This window comes from Mustela erminea, chromosome 3 (genome assembly GCF_009829155.1).
Source record: "Mustela erminea isolate mMusErm1 chromosome 3, mMusErm1.Pri, whole genome shotgun sequence".
NCBI classification, from domain to species: domain Eukaryota; kingdom Metazoa; phylum Chordata; class Mammalia; order Carnivora; family Mustelidae; genus Mustela; species Mustela erminea.
In genome coordinates this window covers 66,228,523-66,246,026 of record NC_045616.1, presented here as the reverse complement: position 1 = coordinate 66,246,026, position 17,504 = coordinate 66,228,523, and the positions used below count along the sequence as shown (strand labels likewise).

The 17,504-nt window shown below is 43.5% G+C and overlaps 1 protein-coding gene across 2 annotated transcripts in view; it reads right to left on the bottom strand.

Moving 5' to 3' along the window:
• ZNF366 (zinc finger protein 366) overlaps positions 1-17,504 on the bottom strand; it is a 68,197-nt gene that overhangs the window by 17,631 nt on the left and 33,062 nt on the right. For both annotated transcript variants that reach the window (XM_032336003.1, XM_032336004.1), the window contains exon 2: positions 1,843-3,188. In XM_032336003.1, coding sequence (XP_032191894.1) covers positions 1,843-3,174 — 1,332 coding nt within the window. In that variant the 5' untranslated portion in view covers positions 3,175-3,188. The remainder of the gene's footprint in view (positions 1-1,842; positions 3,189-17,504) is intronic.

Here is a 17,504-nt window from a genome sequence, read left to right as displayed (position 1 = left end):
AACAAAGGAAGTGACTGTGTCACTAAGAGGATCAGTGATAGCATGGAGAGAGAGAGCCCGTGGGAGTTGTCAGAAGTGAGGGAGGGAAATGAGGAGAAGGGGGACACTTGACAGAGCGTTCAAGAGCTGGACTCCCGGATTCTGGGTGACTGTCCCATGCCTCAGTGCCTTCATCTGCAAGTCTGGAGCAAAGATACCCACAGGTAGGGGTGCCTGGGTGGCTCAGTGGGTTAAAGCCTCTGCCTTCCCCTCAGGTCATGATCTCAGGGTCCTGGTATAGAGCCCCACATCGGGCACTCTGCTTCCCCCCACCCTCTGCCTGCCTCTCTGCCTACTTGTGATCTCTGTCTGTCAAATAAATAAAATCTTAAAAAAAAAAAAAAAAAAAGATACCCACAGGTAGCTCTTAGAGTTGTTGACAAGGATCAGATGAGAAGTAAAGCACCTGTGCCACAGCAAGTGTTCAATAAATACTACCTCTCATTGTTTGCTGACACTGTGGATTAAAATGTGTTTAGCTTCCTAATTCAAGTGAGACATTTCAGATACCAGGCTGTTTTGTCCATTTTTACTTCATTTTCTACCATCTTACAGAATTTTTTTGTGTTCCAAAATGCATCTTTGGCTCCTTTTCATATATGTAGGAGCCCCTGAAATCAGCATATGGTCCCCTTTGTGGCTGAATCTCAGCACAGTTTCTTTGTTGATGGCTCCTGCATTAGGCAGGTGCCTCCTGTCCGGAAGGTGCCTTTGATAGGGCAGAAGCTGTTGGTATACTACCCACAAGGCAGCCACCCATTTCACTTCTGCTGCAGAGCCAAAACATGCCCATGTTGTGTCCTAGCCTAGCAAATGAAACTCATTATGGCAGAGTAGAGATACTATCTTGGCTGGGCAAAGTCCTCCACTGACCTTTCTGAATTAAAGAGTGCTTTAGAAACGCTGGCTTACTAGAAGTCTCTTCTGCCAATAAACCACTTGAGGTCAAAAGTGTGAGGGTAGAGGTCAGTGGGGCAAAGTTCCTCTCTGGGAAGCTCCAAGCCAACCCAAGTCAGCTTAGCAGGGTAAGATTTCTGGGATACGACTAGGGCCTGGCCTTAGTTCATCCTGCCTGACTCCAGAGCTCTGCTTGCAGTCTAGGCTGAGCTTAGATCCCTGGGCCTGTATTTCCCCCTTAAAGACCTGAGCCCAGGGACGATGAAACCAAAGCAAACAGAAGGATGCTATCTCATGCCTCCCACAAAAGACACCACAGGGCACTGCAGGCAACCAGCTGGGGACTCTGCTATGGGAAGCACAGGCCTTGCTGGACCCAGAGCCATATGCATATGAAGCAGTTCTCACAGCGAAGGGAAAAACAACCCAAAATGTAGCCACTGCTCCAGCAGCAAAGGACCAAGAGAAGTATTTAGAAGAAGGCTCTGATGAGTATATCCCAGGCACAGAGCTGGTTTTGGGTAAATAAGCCTAAGAACACACTCGTGCTAGTGCCCTGGATGAGGTTTCCAGACACCGAATTTTAGGGTTTGGAGGAGGCTAAGAAGCAACAGCACAAGGACCTGTTGTTTCCTTCCGCCTTCCTCACCCTCCTTTACAAACTGGCCACATTATTTATTTCGAGGCCCATCTTAGACTCTAGAAGGCTGGATGGGAAAGGACTTGCTTGCTGGTGTCTCAACCAAGGGGAGGAAAAGGTGAGGACTCAGGGAAGCAGCCCCTTGCCCCTCCAGTACTAAGCGGAGGGCAGCGAAGGGCCCCTGGCCCCCTCCACCGCTCCCCTACCCGGGGCTCTGAGCCTGCTCCACAAGTGCCTGCCCCCGGGGCCCGCGGAGCCCACAGTACCTTGTGGGTGAGCGAGTGCTGCTTGAGGTGGTGGGGCTGCACGAACTCCATGCCGCACTCGGAGCAGATGTAGGGCCGGATGTCCTTGTGCTTCATCATGTGGTTCTGCAGCTGGCTCGGGTACTGGAAGGTCTTGTCACACTCAGAGCAGCTGTACTGGATGGGGCCGCGGTGCGTGGTGAGGTGCCTCTTGAGCTGGGCCAACGTAGGGAAGTCGAGGCCGCACTCGACGCAGATGTTGTCGCGCCCGCTGGCGTGCTTGGCCTCGTGGGCCTTGAGCTCGCTGGGGTAGGCGAAGCCGCGGCCGCACACGCGGCAGTTGTGCGGCTTCACCTCGCTGTGCTGCATCATGTGGCGCTTCAGGTGGCTGGTCTGCGTGAAGGCCTTGTGGCACACCTGGCACTTGTGGGGCCGCGTGCCCTGGTGGGTGAGCATGTGGGTGTGCAGGTGGCTGAGCTGCTTGAAGAGCTTCCCGCAGCGCGTGCACGCGTGCGGCTTGATCCCGCTGTGGCCCAGGATGTGGGTGACCAGGTTGTACTTGGAGGTGTAGGACTTCTCGCAGGTGGGGCACTGCCAGCGCTTCTGCGCCCCGCCCACGTCCACGTAGTAGCTGTCGTCGATGCGCACGTTCACGTCCACGCGCTCCACTTTCTGCTTGGTCTCCTCGCTCTCCGGAGGTTCGGCTTTGCGCGGCAGCAGCGCTTCCGGGGGCTGCTTGGGCAGGAAGGTGTGCCGGCCGAAGGGGAAGGGGGAGGCCGAGGGCATGAAGAAGGGGAACATGAGCCCCGGGGGCACCTTGGGGTAGTAGGGGTAGGGCGTGGGCAGGAACGGGGCAGGGGCCGGCTGGGGCCACACGGCGCTGGGCTTCACGGGCTCCTGCTTGACGGGCTTGCCCCCCAAGTGTTCCAGGGTGCGGTAGAATTGGAAGCCCACGTTGCACAGGTCGATCATTTGCGAGTCATACTTGGGGCGCGGGGGTTGCGGAAAGAGCAGAGGGAGGCTCGGAGGGCTTTGGTTTTTGCTCTCCTCAGAGTGGAGGGAGAGAGGGGCTTCTTCCGCGGGGTGGTTGTACGGCATCTTAGTGGGCATGCTCTTCCGTTTCCGGGACCCTCCTCCTTCAAAGACCCCCGGGAATCCGTCTAGGTGTCCGGGAGGAGGCTCATACCGAAATTGGGAAAAAGGCCCTCGGAGAGCTTCTGGGAAGGGGTGCCTTTGGGGAGCTTTCCCTCGGGAAACCACTGGCTGCAGGCAGTGGGGAAAGGAGGGGGCTCTCTTCACACCCAAACTGAAGTGCACATCCTCATCTTTGATCATCTTCATTTCCTTCTGCATCCTTGGCAATTTTCCTTTAAAGAGAAAGAAACTTACTGTTTAAAAAAAGAGCCCCTTTTTTCCCCTGAAGTGTTCTGGCTATGTATCAGTACTAATTTATGAAGAGTGATGCTTGTTTACTACTGACCTTCATTTATCCTAGGGCTGTTTGAAGTATGATTTTTTTTTTCCCCCTTACAGACCCATTTCCTGGATAGCCCGGGCCCCCTGGATTGGGACCCTAGAGGTTCAGTCTAAATCCACAGCCACAGAATCCTAGCTGGGGTTTGGCGGGGAGGGTGTGAGAGTACACTGAACTGGGAAGAAACCTGAGAGTTCAACCAGCCATGGTGCCCACTTAAGATGAAGTTACCAAAAAAAAAAAAAAAAAAATGAGGGTAGCAAGACCCAGACGGATGAAGTGGCATGCTGAATCCCACAGCTGGTCAGGGCAGGAGTCAGAACTGGGACCCATTCTGATAGCCTGAGATGGAACTGTCATCTGTTAGTGGTGACTTATATTTGTCTTTGGGGTTGTTTGTGTTCTGAAGGAACCAATTTCCCCTACCCCTCTCTGTCTTGGGGGCCTTGGCTTCTGGAGGGTGGGGAGTACTCAGGTCCACACAGGTGAAGAGATTTGCCTGCTTAACTGGGCTCTCAGATTTTCTAAGTTACCCACTCCAAGCAAGGTGTGCTGCTGGGGTATATCAAGTGGATGAGGTCAATGGGATCCAGAGAAGCCTATAAGCCCATGTCACAGAGTCACCTTGGCAACTTTTGCATTTTCATCTTCCACCTGGAGCAACCTCAGGTGCAAATTTCCAAAATTGGGGATCTCTAAAACTGTGCTTGCCTCTCCTCCTTTCACACAGGTGTCCGGGTAAAGGCTGACTTTCAGTGATTCCTGAGGTGCGTGACATTTCGTTGCTGAGCCGGTTACTGACTGCATCCTGGTGACTGCATCAGGTATGTGGGGGAGAGCCTGTGAGCTGGAGTGTAAACCAAGGACTCTGCTTCCTTTCACGTGTCTCCTTGCCATTTTTCTACACTCCGCATGTGGATAGTGATAGAAAGAAGCAAGTGGTCCTGACTCCACGTTTCCAGGGAGGCCCTTTGTACTGAAGTCCTCTGAGTTTGAATAGGATACCTAGGGCCCTGGCCCTGTGAGAATGGCTACATGCTGAGCAATGTAGGGTGAGGGTCCCAGGGGTGAGGGAACCAACAGCTTCTACTGATTTTCTTCAGTCCTTGATGGACCAAATGTAGATTAACAAGGACCTAGATAGTCCCAAAATTGCACATGTGTCTTCATGGGAGGATTGAAAACTGAAGCACAATTAAAACAAAATGGGTCTTTTTACATTGGATTACCAATTCCATATACAGATGAGCCAACTGAGAGAAAAAATAGGTGTTTGTATTATATGAATATTTGGGCATTACTTAAAACTGTTACATAAAATAATCAGAAAATGAAAAAATAATGGCATTAATCTTTGCTTTGTATTTATGCGGTGGTTTGTCTTCTTTCCATGGGTTTGGAAGTTAGTAATTAAGAGCAAGAGTTTGCTTATTTAGCACTGACCAGAATTTATTAGTTTTTTGTGTGTGTATTTTCTTGTTAAGCAGGTATTAGATAATGCATGGCTAATGATGTCTGGTATCTCTACACCATGTGTTATATGTTCTACTAGAAACTACTTACATGGAAGTGGATGTTACCACTAATTTTGAAATAGAAGGTGTTTTGGTATATACATATTATTTTTCCCTTTGTTTAGTATCTTTGTTTTTAGTTGTTATATAGTCTACTAATTGAGTCACTTTACTGTATTAGAAGTGACATTTTTAATACAATACTAATTTCAAAAGCATACTTGTTTTCAGTGTTTGCATTTTATCACCATCAACCTAGTAAGGCAAAAAAACATTGTTGAACAGAGATATTGTGTTTTTAAACATCAACAGAGTTGTGGCCCCCAAAGGCAGAGATTTTCTGTATATGCATTTTAGTTTCCTCCCTATTTTAATATGATTAAAATTTTCTCCTATTTCTGACTTGTGTGTATACATAACCTATCCCTAAAACAGTAGTGTGCCTATTCTGGAATAAAATCATTAATTCAGGAGCTTTAAAAAGGCATTGAGATCCACCCACAGGCATTTTCCCAGAACTTTAAAACAGCAGTCCCCTCTGCATAAAGATCTTAAGGGATACTAGCAGTCCCTACAGAGGTCAAGGAGAACTGGATCTGCTTCCTCTCAGCCCTCTTGAGAGAGAAATCAGCCCTAGCTGCTGCTAGTTATTAATATCCCTGTCTTCTGAGCACAGGGTGCTAAGGAGAAGCCCTAAGGGGTAAAAAGAAAACCACAAAAAGCAAACTCATTGGGGGTGAGGAATGTTGAAGGGAAGAACAGGGAAAGGATGTTTTCTCCAGGAGGTAATTTATCTTGAAATCAGTCGACTTACAACTCTGGCCTCTACAAAAATATTAACAAACTCCTAGAAATCCTCAGTGTGGGCCACCCACAGACTCCCCTCTATTTCTAAAAATAAGTCCACAGGCATCCGTGGCAGATAGGGATTCCCATTCAGGTGGCAAGAATGGATTCCCATTCAGGCGGCAAGCGAGATCTGAGTGACACAGTCATCTTTTTGGTCAAAGGCAGACGACTGGGGAACGGCAGGCCCTCCCCTGGCCAGTAACCCATGGCTTCCCCCAGAAAACTGGCCTGTCGTAAGACCATTCCCCATTAGGATGAGCAAGACCATATGTAAAAAAGAAGAACTGAAATTGTAAAATAGCCACCTGTGGGATAGTTTGGAGCTTTGCTTTAGAGGCTGAGGATCTAGATTTGAATTCTTTGTGTTAGCAGCTATGAGGAACTGAGCAAGTTAACTTTGGGGCTTGGTTTCCTTGGGAGTTGGGATATCCCCACTAGGTTGTTGGAAACTTAAAATAGAGCATGTATGTGAAAGTGTGTTAAACACTAGACAGCAGGGTACTCTCGAGGGGTAAGAAAGAGTGGACAGGAGGGGAGGTTTGCTGTCATGATCGGTAGACTGATGCTGACTGACAGCATCTCTCTTTTCCATGCTGAAGCTCTTGGTCAGCCTCTGGGTCTCTGCTTTGCAGGTCAGAACATAGACTGGACTCATTAACCCTGAGTTGATCTTGTCACAGCAGTAGATGTGAACCACACTACAACAGGCCAGTGGGTGAGGTCAGGACACGGGTATTCATTCAGTGTGGGGATCAAACTTCTGGTTTGAGACTACTCCCCCATCCCTTCTCTCTGACTGTCTTTCCTATTATGGTGATGGCAACTTACTGTCAAATGATTTGTTCAATAAATACTTATACATGTATACATTGTACATCTCTTAAGAGAAATCAAAGTCTCTTTCATTTGCAGATGTAATCTTGCAGTTTTCTGTAAATTGAACTTTTTTTCAAAATAAAAAGTGAAATTATACATTGTACATCTCTTAAGAGGAAAAAAAAAAAAAAAGAACAGATGGGTTTGGTGAGTGGGGACCAAAGGGATGTGGTGGCTTGTAAGGTCTTCAGCCAATCTGTGGGAAGCTGAAGGATTGCCCCTAGTCTAATATCAGAGGTCACCTTCCCAGAGACAGGAGGATCTGTTTGTCAAACCCCAAGTCTCAGATACTTAGGACAGTGCTGAGCCAACAGTGGCCAACTGACTCTCACAATTCCTGCTAGGAACTGGGTCTGTTTTGTTCACCCGGCAAGTGCCGGACGCCAAGGAAATGCTCAAGAAATTGCTGTGGGTTGAGAGAAGGGAGGAAAGCTCTTGCTTTTAGTCTCCATATGGAACTTTTCAATGTATAATTTTATCTTTATTTAGCCTGCAGATGACTTTTTGAGCCATCCCTAATCAGAGCATGAACACACTCATAAACTCTCAGATAATTATTGTGGGAGGAACTTGAAATATACACCTTGTGTGTGCTATTTCTTACCCTCCTAAGTTTCCAAGGGCTGCCTTCCCTGACCTGATCCTCAAATCAGGGTAAGCCCTACATCCTGGCTATTTCCAGGATGCAAAGTATATGGAAGCTAATGCTGGGGAGCCATCCTCAAAGTGCCTTATAAGGGTCTGCAACCCAGTTGGAAAACAGATGCCCAAAAAGGCCAACAGGCAAGAGTGACTAGAAAGACAGACCTTTGGGGGTGCCTGGGTGGCTCAGTCAGTTATGCATCTGCCTCTTAATCTCAGCTCAGGCCTTGATCTCAGGGGTGTGAGTCAAGCCCTGTAAGGAGCCTACTTTAAAAAGGTTGGGGGAGGCGTGGATCAAGAATGTGAAACCTAGACCAAGACTAAGTAGTCACCCTGTGCTCTTCCATCTAAAGAAGATATTTGGAAGGGTAGTAGCAGTCCACATTTTGTGCTGTGAAGTGAGTGTGGAGGTTTAGAATAATCACAGATTTTCATTGCTACTGTCCGAGAATGTCTCTGACTTTCTTCCTTGTATACTCAAATCACCAAGGCAAATGGACTATAAATCAGGAAGCGAATAATTTCAGGAGGAAAATACTGGGTTGATCTGTGTTAGAAGAATCTGGGACTTAAGATGTCTTTGTTCATGGGTATTATCCACAAGAGTTAGGGATGAGGAAATGGGGAATGAAAAGATTTTAAAAACAAAAATAAAATCTCCTTCTGAACCATAAGGACCAATTAGAAATGCAAGGCCTACGATGAAACCACATTTAGTTTGGGAAAAAAAAATTCTTCTAATAATGCCCTTTAATCAGGAATTCACCTACTGCACTAAAATATAAATATTCCCCAGATAAAATTACTGGTATTTTGTGGTTCTCACTCGAATCTAAGGTCATTCCAGTAAATGGTATCAGAAGAGTCATGGTGAGTCAGCATGCCAGAGGCAGATCTGCTTACCTTAACTCCATAACACTGATTTTTGTTCATCTTGAAATTTATGGAAAAATATTCTCTCACATTCTTTACTCCTTGAAGCTTTCCACATTTCATTGGAAAATATTACATCTTGCTTTTGGAGGCACTGGCTTCCTTTTTGATTTGAGAGAGTGGTACTTTCTTATGTGGTCTACTTGGAGCGCTGCTCTCAACAAAGATGGATGCAGGGAGGAGGTGGGCATTGAGGAGACATTTAAGATAAAGCACCAGTGCTAAGAGAAGCAAAGGGTAGGGTGTTGAGGGGGAAGGAATCAGGAAGGCAGGATGAGAGATATATGGATTCTGTTCATGCAAGAAAGTTTTGTAACATTCCTCCAAAGTGAGATGTTATTGGATCACCTGGTTCTTTGCGATTTTGATAACAAAAGAACTTCGAATCTTAGAATTAAACATTGTAATGATGGAACACTATTGTCTTAAGATATATGTAGTTGTATTGCTGAGTTCTTCATCTGTGTATATTTGGCAAATAAGGATTCAGTCTTGTATTCCTGTGATTGGCAGGAATAGAAGGGTCTCTATGCAGCTGGCAAATAAGGCATATGTTCCAAAGAAAGGAATTGTCTGCCTTGTCACACCCTGGATTAGTGGTATACCTAAAAAGAGGTAACCAGCTACCTCTGCTAACTACCTGCTAGCAAGATCCCAGGTAGGGTCCTTCTGGATGGCCTTGTGGCCCTTATTTAATTTATAAACCCAAATTTATAAACCCAAAATTAATTTATAAACCCAATTAATAAATTAAACCCAATTAATAAAACCTAATTAACTTATAAACCCAAAAAGAGGTAACCAGCTACCTACTTGCTAGCTACCTGCTAGCAAGATCCCAGGTAGGGCCCTTCTGGATGGCCTTGTGCCCCTTATTTAATTTATAAACCCAGATTCCTCCCATTTTGTTGTAAAGTAATCTGTCAGCCTACAGCCTGGTGGTCAGAAGATATTAATTGGTCATGAGACCTATTTACATGTAAAACAGTTAATTGAACTCACATAATTTATTTTCTTAGGTTTCTAGAAATCACCAGGACGTTACATAGTTAAAGTCGTTTAGTTTTTCATTGTTTAGATTGTCCATGCTGAGTATGCATATATACCATATATATTGACATGTACACCAAAAAGGTCTTATTAAAACAGTGACAAATTTAGCTATTCACGTGCATAAATTAAGTAGATGTGGAAAAAAATAAATAAGGAGATGTGGGTCTCATTTAGGAAAGTGCTAATGCCTAGGTCAAGTTTCTGGAAAGCAGGAGTGAATATAACGACTTGGGCCCTGGAACAGCTGCTAGGGTGTTGGGGTTATCTCTGCCCTCGTGACCCATTTAAAGGAAGGAAATGAATTGGAGATGTGACTTAGCAGTTTTCTTTCCCAACCCTCAGAGCTAACATATTTCTTGTGGATGGAGCTGTAACTGGAATGTTAAAATTTTTTCCTCCTTTCTTTTGGGGGAATTATCCTTAGAATATATGTCAACGTTTTTTTGTTTGTTTGTTTTTTGGTTTTATGTTTGTAGATGAAGTACATTTGATATAGCCCCTTCTAGCTAAGCAAATATAAACATGCCTATTATAAAGCTTAGTTTTGTCTATCTCTGGGAATGACAACATATTGTTAGGTAGGCCTTAGAATAGGTAGCTAATGCCAGAAAATATGACCCTCTGGCAAGCAAGGGTGGTAAGAATTAACCCATAATAAATAAGGCTAGCCATCTGTGGAAGGAACCTATCTTAACAGCATAACTCAAGGCTGTATTTTTGGGAGAGGGGTGTGAAGAACTGTTTTGTATCTTAATTCTGGTGGTGGTTACACAACTCTATTTGTCAGAGCTCCTAGAACTCAAATGAATTTTACAGTATGTAAATTAAAAATAAGTTTAAAAATATAAAAGAAACATACCCCAAAATGCTACTCTGCACATTAGTATAAAAAAAGTAACGGAGGATATTTGGAAAATACTAGTGAGGGCTAGCAGACTTCACCCTCTAATCAAGTCTTATCTTTGGAATGTATCCAATAATATGCATATGATTTATGAAGAGGGGAACTTAGTTACAAGTATTTGGTGATCTTAAATATTGATCTTTCCAAAGAGGAGACTTTGAATGTGGCAGATATATCAGCTTGTTTGTTTGTTTGTTTGTTTGTTTTGTTCTGTATGTTTTCTGAACATACAGAAATGTATGTTATGGAGGCAGGCATGGTGCTTTAAATTACACTTCAAGGTCTAATTTTTGGCCCCAATTGCATATTCAGTAAATAATCTTCCATTACTTCTCCAACATTTTTGAAATGTTTGTCTACCATCAGTGGACAGGATCATTCTGGTCATTAGGGAAGATATTTCTCCCCCTTGTAAATCAATAGATTGGTATTGACATGCAGGTCCAAAGATAACTCTTGTGAATGAATCATTTCCTCTAAGAGTGATTAATGGAGTGATTTTATGAAATGGAACACATGAATGTCCAAACCCACAGACCCAATCCTGAGTCATGGCAGCCCCATCAGATGCTGCTATCCCATAAAGTCTACCTGAGCAGTCATCTGCCATCTGTCTTTTATACCTTACATTGGATATGAGCCAGACTGTCCCAAGATTGTACAGGACAGGAGGCAGAGAGAACCTCACCTACTGGAGGCTTTATGGAGATGGACAGGTGAAACTCTCCTTTCTATCAAAGCTGGAAGAAAATGCATCACTTCTCTGACGTTTATCACATTTGTCTGTCTGACTCATTGAATACTAGTTCCTGTGTTGCTAGTCACCTTCCCTGTGGGTAGGTATCTTATATTTCTAACAATCTAGTTAGAAAGTCAGAAACTTGCCTGGTGTGTTAACTGTTGTTGGGATCCAGTAAATGTGTAGAAATTGATTTAATAAGTTCCACGTTTTAGCTTGTTCTTGTTCCCTGGTCCCTATTCTTACCTGAAAGAAAGAATAACTGGTTGACCTGCCCTGTCCCAGTTCATCCTAGGCCAACTTCACATCAATACACTGCCAAGAACAACCCTGGTGAGGAAGGTGGTTTAGCTAAGGTATAGCAATGGCTAGGGTTTTGCTTTTCAGAAAGCATGGCCCTCTTTGCTTGCTGTGGGTACAGGATCCTTAGCCAGCGTAGGCCGTATTCCTTTGACCCAAAAGGTGGAATTCCAGTCCTGTTATACTGAAATAATCTGAGTGAATGTGGGAAGGCTCTGGAAACGCCCAGTGATCAAATGCCACCGAGCCTCTAAGGGAATGTGTCACCCTAGAGCAGAACATGCCCACGTTCTAGCAAACAATATCCCAACAAGGCAGGCCACCACAATTTCTCTCAGTCACTCCATAATTGCAAGTTCCCCCATGATCTGCTGGGCAAATGTCCATTAGTTTTGTGGAAATGCCCACCCTAATGGATCTTCAGTCTAACACTCTCCCCGCTGCACTATCTCGGCTGCCTGCCCACCCTAATGGGCAAAAGGATCTGTGACCTCACCCTTTCTTTTTATTTTTATGTAGAGAAAAATTCCTGCTCGATTTCTATCTTCTGACACATGATCACTTTTTATCCTGGATACCAGTTTTCACCTCATACTTTTTAGTTTAAGGTCTTCTGTTTCCTGTTGATTTTTCTACTGATTCTGCTCACTAAAAGCATTCTTGGAAAATACATAAATGTATTTATTTCCTCATGTACTTGTACCCCCAGCCTGTCTCTGGAAGGAAATACAAGAATCTAGTAAGACTGGTTGCTTCTGAGGAGGTAGACTATATGGCTAGTGGAGGAAGGCTTGGGAGTCCAGCACTCAAGTTACCCATTCAGGATGGACTGTTGCTGTCATAGTCTATAGACATGGAAAAGTGCCCTGTGGGTATCGAGTTCTCTGGGTGGAAAGGAAACTTTTAATTGTGTACCCTTTCAACTTATACTTTAGCAAACTGTGACTGACTTAGCTGCTCAAATACTTGCACTAAAAAAGAAAAATTCACATTGGCTTTCAAACAGCAAACATTCAGAAAACATTAGACTTGGGATCCCTTTCCTTTTGAGGGGTTAAGAACTCTCTGGAAGCATTTCTTTGGACTTCTCAAGTTTTCTGCCCAAGGTCTTTTGATGCCCCTGGCAAAGTTAATCCTGGTTTAGACTTTGGGCTTGCAGCTTTGGGACCCAGGGAAGTTAAGTGTAAGCAACCGCAAAGAGTCAGACATGGAGAAACCTCCCCAAAGGCATTCACTCGGGAAATTTCTTCAAGTGCTTTTGCTGTGCCTGCACTGTGTGGGAGCCAGAGGATAATGTCTAATTTGCCAAAAGCTAACTTCAAGGAATTCATGGTCTGGGAGAAGAAACTGACAAACAGATGTGGAGAAAAAAATTCTAGGAGCTACAGTAGAGAATTCTTGAACTGGCAGGTTGATTTGCTGGATATGAGGGAACAAAAAGCAGAATGGCATTTCTTTGACATAAAATAATTTCTTTCAAGATATTCCTTTATTTTTTATCATTAAAACTTCCATTAGAATAACAAAAAAACAGATGGAAGAGTATCTGTGAATGTGAGAGAAATGAAATTGCCCTTTTCCCCAACTAGTGCTCTAGTCTCCACTAGCAATGTATCCTGTAGAACAGAGGAAGACTTTGGTCTTGAAATTTGGACTTGAAAATTGTGCTGACCTTTGATGAACTTCATTAAGAAAACCGGGAGTATATAAGACAAAAATACATTCAACCTTGGAAGTTCAGATTAAATGAGTTTGATATGAAGATTCACAGTAATTACAGAATCACACAAGGCAAATATGACTAATCCAGTTTCTTCAAGCTACCCATCCCTGAGTTTATTCTGGCTCCTTCCCCAGTGCTGAGAAGGAACTTTGGGATGCTAAGGATGAGACCCTTGGATTATCAGGTCCTCTCCCAGGGCACTAAGGTAATTAGGGTGCATAAATCTTCTTCCAGGGCAAAAGTCCAAGCCTATTTATGACACTGTACAATCATAAAATGGCAAAGCGCAAGCCTGCTCCAGCCCTCAGACAGAATTAGTCCCTCCTTCCTCTCAGCTCCCACAGTCGGTGCCCACACCCGTCACACGGATTCCTCCCTGAGCACTGCAACAACCTGCTTGCCTACGTCACTGGGATCCTCTTGAGGGCTGGACTGATGCCTAAACTTCTCTGAGTCTTCACGGCCTTGTAAAATGACTGGTACTTACCAACAGTTTTTTTTTTTTTTTTTTTAAAGATTTTTTTATTTATTTACTTGAGAGAGAGACAGTGAGAGAGAGCATGAACGAGGAGAAGGTCAGAGAGAGAAGCAGACTCCCCATGGAGCTGGGAGCCCGATGCGGGACTCCATCCCGGGACTCCAGGATCATGACCTGAGCCGAAGGCAGTCGTCCAACCAACTGAGCCACCCAGGCGTCCCGTTACCAACAGTTTTAAGTGAGACATTTTCAAATTGCAGTAACTTTCTCGTCATAAAATGATCTTATTCTGTTCATTAGCACTAACTAGTAGATAAAACTACAAAAAAAGTCTGTGGAGTTCTTTCCTTGTGCTCTTTTCTTTCTACTTCCCATCTAACAAATAGACAATGCTTTTCTGTTGTTGTTTAGGATTAGTCATCAAAAGGAACATAATTGGGGCGCCTGGGTGGCTCAGTGGGTTAAGCCGCTGCCTTTGGCTCAGGTCATGATCTCAGGGTCTTGGGATCGAGCCCCGCATCGGGCTCTCTGCTCAGCGGGGAGCCTGCTTCCCTCTCTCTCTCTCTGCCTGCCTCTCCATCTACTTTTGATTTCTCTCTGTCGAATAAATAAATAAAATCTTTAAAAAAAAAAAAAGGAACATAATTTATTTTCAGATGTGGTTCATCTTGCTAATTAAGTGTTGTGCTTAGAGAATTGCCCTGAAAAGCAATGCTCACATTCCCAAGAAGGAGCACATTCATATCGGAATCCATAACTTCGAATCTAACTGGTCTCTTTTCCATACCTCAAGTGCTTATGACATTAAAATGTGATAATACTCCAAGATTTGTAATCACCTCCACGTGTCTCATTCTAGCATTCTTCTGTGACAGTTTCTCCCTTTAATATGTTCTCTCCCATAAATCCCCAATACTAACTTTATGTAAAAGATAAGGAAGAAAGGGAAGGAGGGAGGGCACCATTCAGAAGTCAGCTTGCCAACACCTTTCACATTGGCCATGCATTGTTGGGTGGTTGCTAGAAAATCTTGTTCACTGTTTCTTAGAAATGGCTGTTAGCCTCTCTCTTTGTTTCCATTCCCAGAGCAAGGACTGTAGTCTGGTTGCCCACTTCACTCCTAGGTTTCCTTCAACAGTTTCCATCCACTCTTCCAGACCATTTTTCTCCTTTTTTAAAGATTTTTTTTAAAGATTTCTTGAATACCAGAGTCAAATTAATCTCCTAAAAATTTGGTCCTTTTTCTTTTTTTTTAAACTCTTAAATACAATTTTTTTTTTTTTATTATGTTAGTCACCATACAGTACATCCTTAGTTTCTGATGCAGTGTCCCATGATTCATTGTTTGCGTATAACACCCAGTGCTCCATGCAGTACGTGCCCCCCTTAATACCCATCACTGGGCCAACCCATCCTCTATCCCCTTCCTCTCTAAAACCCTCAGTTTGTTTTCTGGAGTCTGTAATCTCTCATGGTTCATCTCCCAGTCTGACTTCCTTCCCTTCGTTTTTCCTTTCCTTCTCCTAATATCCTCCATGCTGATGAATACCCAACTTTTGCATCAACATGGATGGAACTGGACGAGATTATGCTAAGTGAAATAAGTCAAGCAGAGAAAGTCAGTTATCATATGGTTTCACTTATTTGTGGAACATAAGGAATAGCTTGAAGACATCAGGGAAACTCGTCTCTTTTTCTAAGACAGCTCTTTGTTAAGGAACCAACAACAATAGTGTATAGATATTGCTATACATAGTTTGTAGAGCTTGCTAATTGCTGCTCCTATATCCATTCCTCCTTCTACCTTTAGGATTTGAACCTAGATTTTGCTTGTGGTGACTATGTGCCCAGCCGAAGTGCTAGCCTTTTCAACATCCCTTCAGGTAGGGGTTGTCTGGTGCCACAGTTCTGGCCAATGAGATGTAAGCAGCGGGGGGCTAGGGATTTCTGAGAAAGCTCTTGCATTCCTAACACAGAAACCACCTGCTTTATCTTTTCCTTTTTTAATTCTTTCTTTCTGGAATGTGGATATGAGGTTGGAAGTGCAGCAGTCATATCACAACCATGAAACAAAGTTAATGACAACGTATAGTAGAGGGGAAGAGAGCAGTTGCCAGTATGAAACTGCAGTGACCCTCTTGGTGCTGGTCTTCTAGTTATTTGGCAAAACAAATCCTTTACTTCATTAGGAAAATGTATGCAGTGTTCTGTGTCTACAACTAAACAAAATCCCTACCTGATACACAGGGCAATGTAAACTTTGCTCCCTGACATTCAAAGCAAATGTGAACTCCTCTCCCTGACTTTCAGGTCCTTTAAAACAGATCCAACTGATTTCTTCTTCTCATGAAAACCCTCTCAGCACCAAGGAGCAAACTGATTTCTATCTCCCGGCCTTTGTTTAGACTGGTCAGCCACCCAGGAATATTCTTTCCATTGATCCATCCCATAGTTCCAGGCTTCCTCCCAGAAACTTTTCCACCCTAACCCTTATGCCCAGTTATTTTTCCTCCTTTCTTTCTCTTTCTTTCTTTTTTTTTTTTTTAAAGTTTTTAAAATTAATTTGAGAGAGAGTGCCTGTGAGTGGAGGGGTGTGGGGCAAAGGGAGGAGAGAGAGAGAATCTCAGGCAGACTCCAGTGAGTGTGGAACCCACTCAGACTCTATCTCAGGACCCTGAGATCATAACCTGAGCCAAAAACAAGAATCAGATGCTTAACCCTCTGAGCCACCCAGGTGGCCCTTCCTTCTTTCAAATCTTATTGTATCACCCCACTGAACCCTGGGTTAAATACAGTGTTTGTTTGGGATTTTTTTGTTTTTGTTTGTTTGTTTGTTTGTTTCTTTTTTTTCTTTACTTCACTCTGGTTCTTTCACACATAGGTTTTGTTTTCTCATAAGCTCCTTTCACCTCGAGATTCATACCCGTCTATCTCCCATTGTGCCTTGCATGGTACTAATTGCCATGAAGTTACTTGGTAGAGAACTGTTGCCTGGTTAAGATTCTTACTATGCACTGCTATAGCTGCTTTTTGAAATACATTTGTTTGTGGCTTTATGAGGACATGTGAATTTAGGTTGTATTTCCATCTAGGAAGAGATACCTGCATTCCCATGTTTACAGCAGCATTATTCACAATAGCCAAGAGGTGGAAACAACCCAAATGTCTGTCAATGGATGAATAAATCAAGAAAAGTATATGTACTGGAATATTATTCAGCCTTAAGAAGGAAGGAATCCTGGCATTTGTGACAGTATGAATGGAGCTGGAGGGCATTCTACTAAGTGAAATAAACTAGACAGAGAAAGATAAATATTGGGCGCCTGGGTGGCTCAGTGGGTTAAGCCGCTGCCTTCGGTTCAGGTCATGATCTCAGGGTCCTGGGATCGAGTCCCGCATCGGGCTCTCTGCTCTGCAGGGAGCCTGCTTCCTCCTCTCCCTCTCTCTGCCTGCCTGTCTGTCTGCTTGTGATCTCTGTCTATCAAATAAATAAATAAAATCTTAAAAAATAAATAAATAAAAAATAAAAAAAAAAGAAAGAAAGATAAATATTGCATGGCATCCCTTATATGTGGAAACTAAAAAAAAAAAAAAAAAAAAAAAAAAGTCGAATCCCCTAGAAACAGAATGTTGAGAAGTAGGTGCCAGAGGCTTGGGTGTGGGGGAAATGGAGCCTGGTAAAAGGGTATATAATTTCAGTTATATGATGAAAAATCTGAGGATCAAATGTAAAACATGGTGACTCTAGTTGATAACACCATACTATATATTTGAAATTTGTTAAAAGGGTAGAACTTAAAAGTCCTCTCCCCCCCAACAAAAAAGTGGTAAATATGTGGGGTGATGCATATGTTACTTAACTAGTTGGAGGGGATCCTTTCACAATGTATAGGTGTATCGAGTCATCACGTTGTTTAAAGATCTTACAATTTTATTTGCCAGTTATACCTCAGAAAAGCTGGGGAAAAATGAGGAATTCTCTTCAAAGATACATCCTCCAAATACCTTAAAACATCAGCAGAAGTGTGTCTTATTGAATAGCAATCTCTAGTCTAAGAAATTGCAATGACTTTTTTATTTCATATATTAATCTTTTTAAAAAAATTTAATTAGCGAAACAAAAATGATGGGGAACATGAAATAATCATCTCTTTTGGCAAAGACCTTGGAGAAAATGCCCACAGGACCCATTTATAAG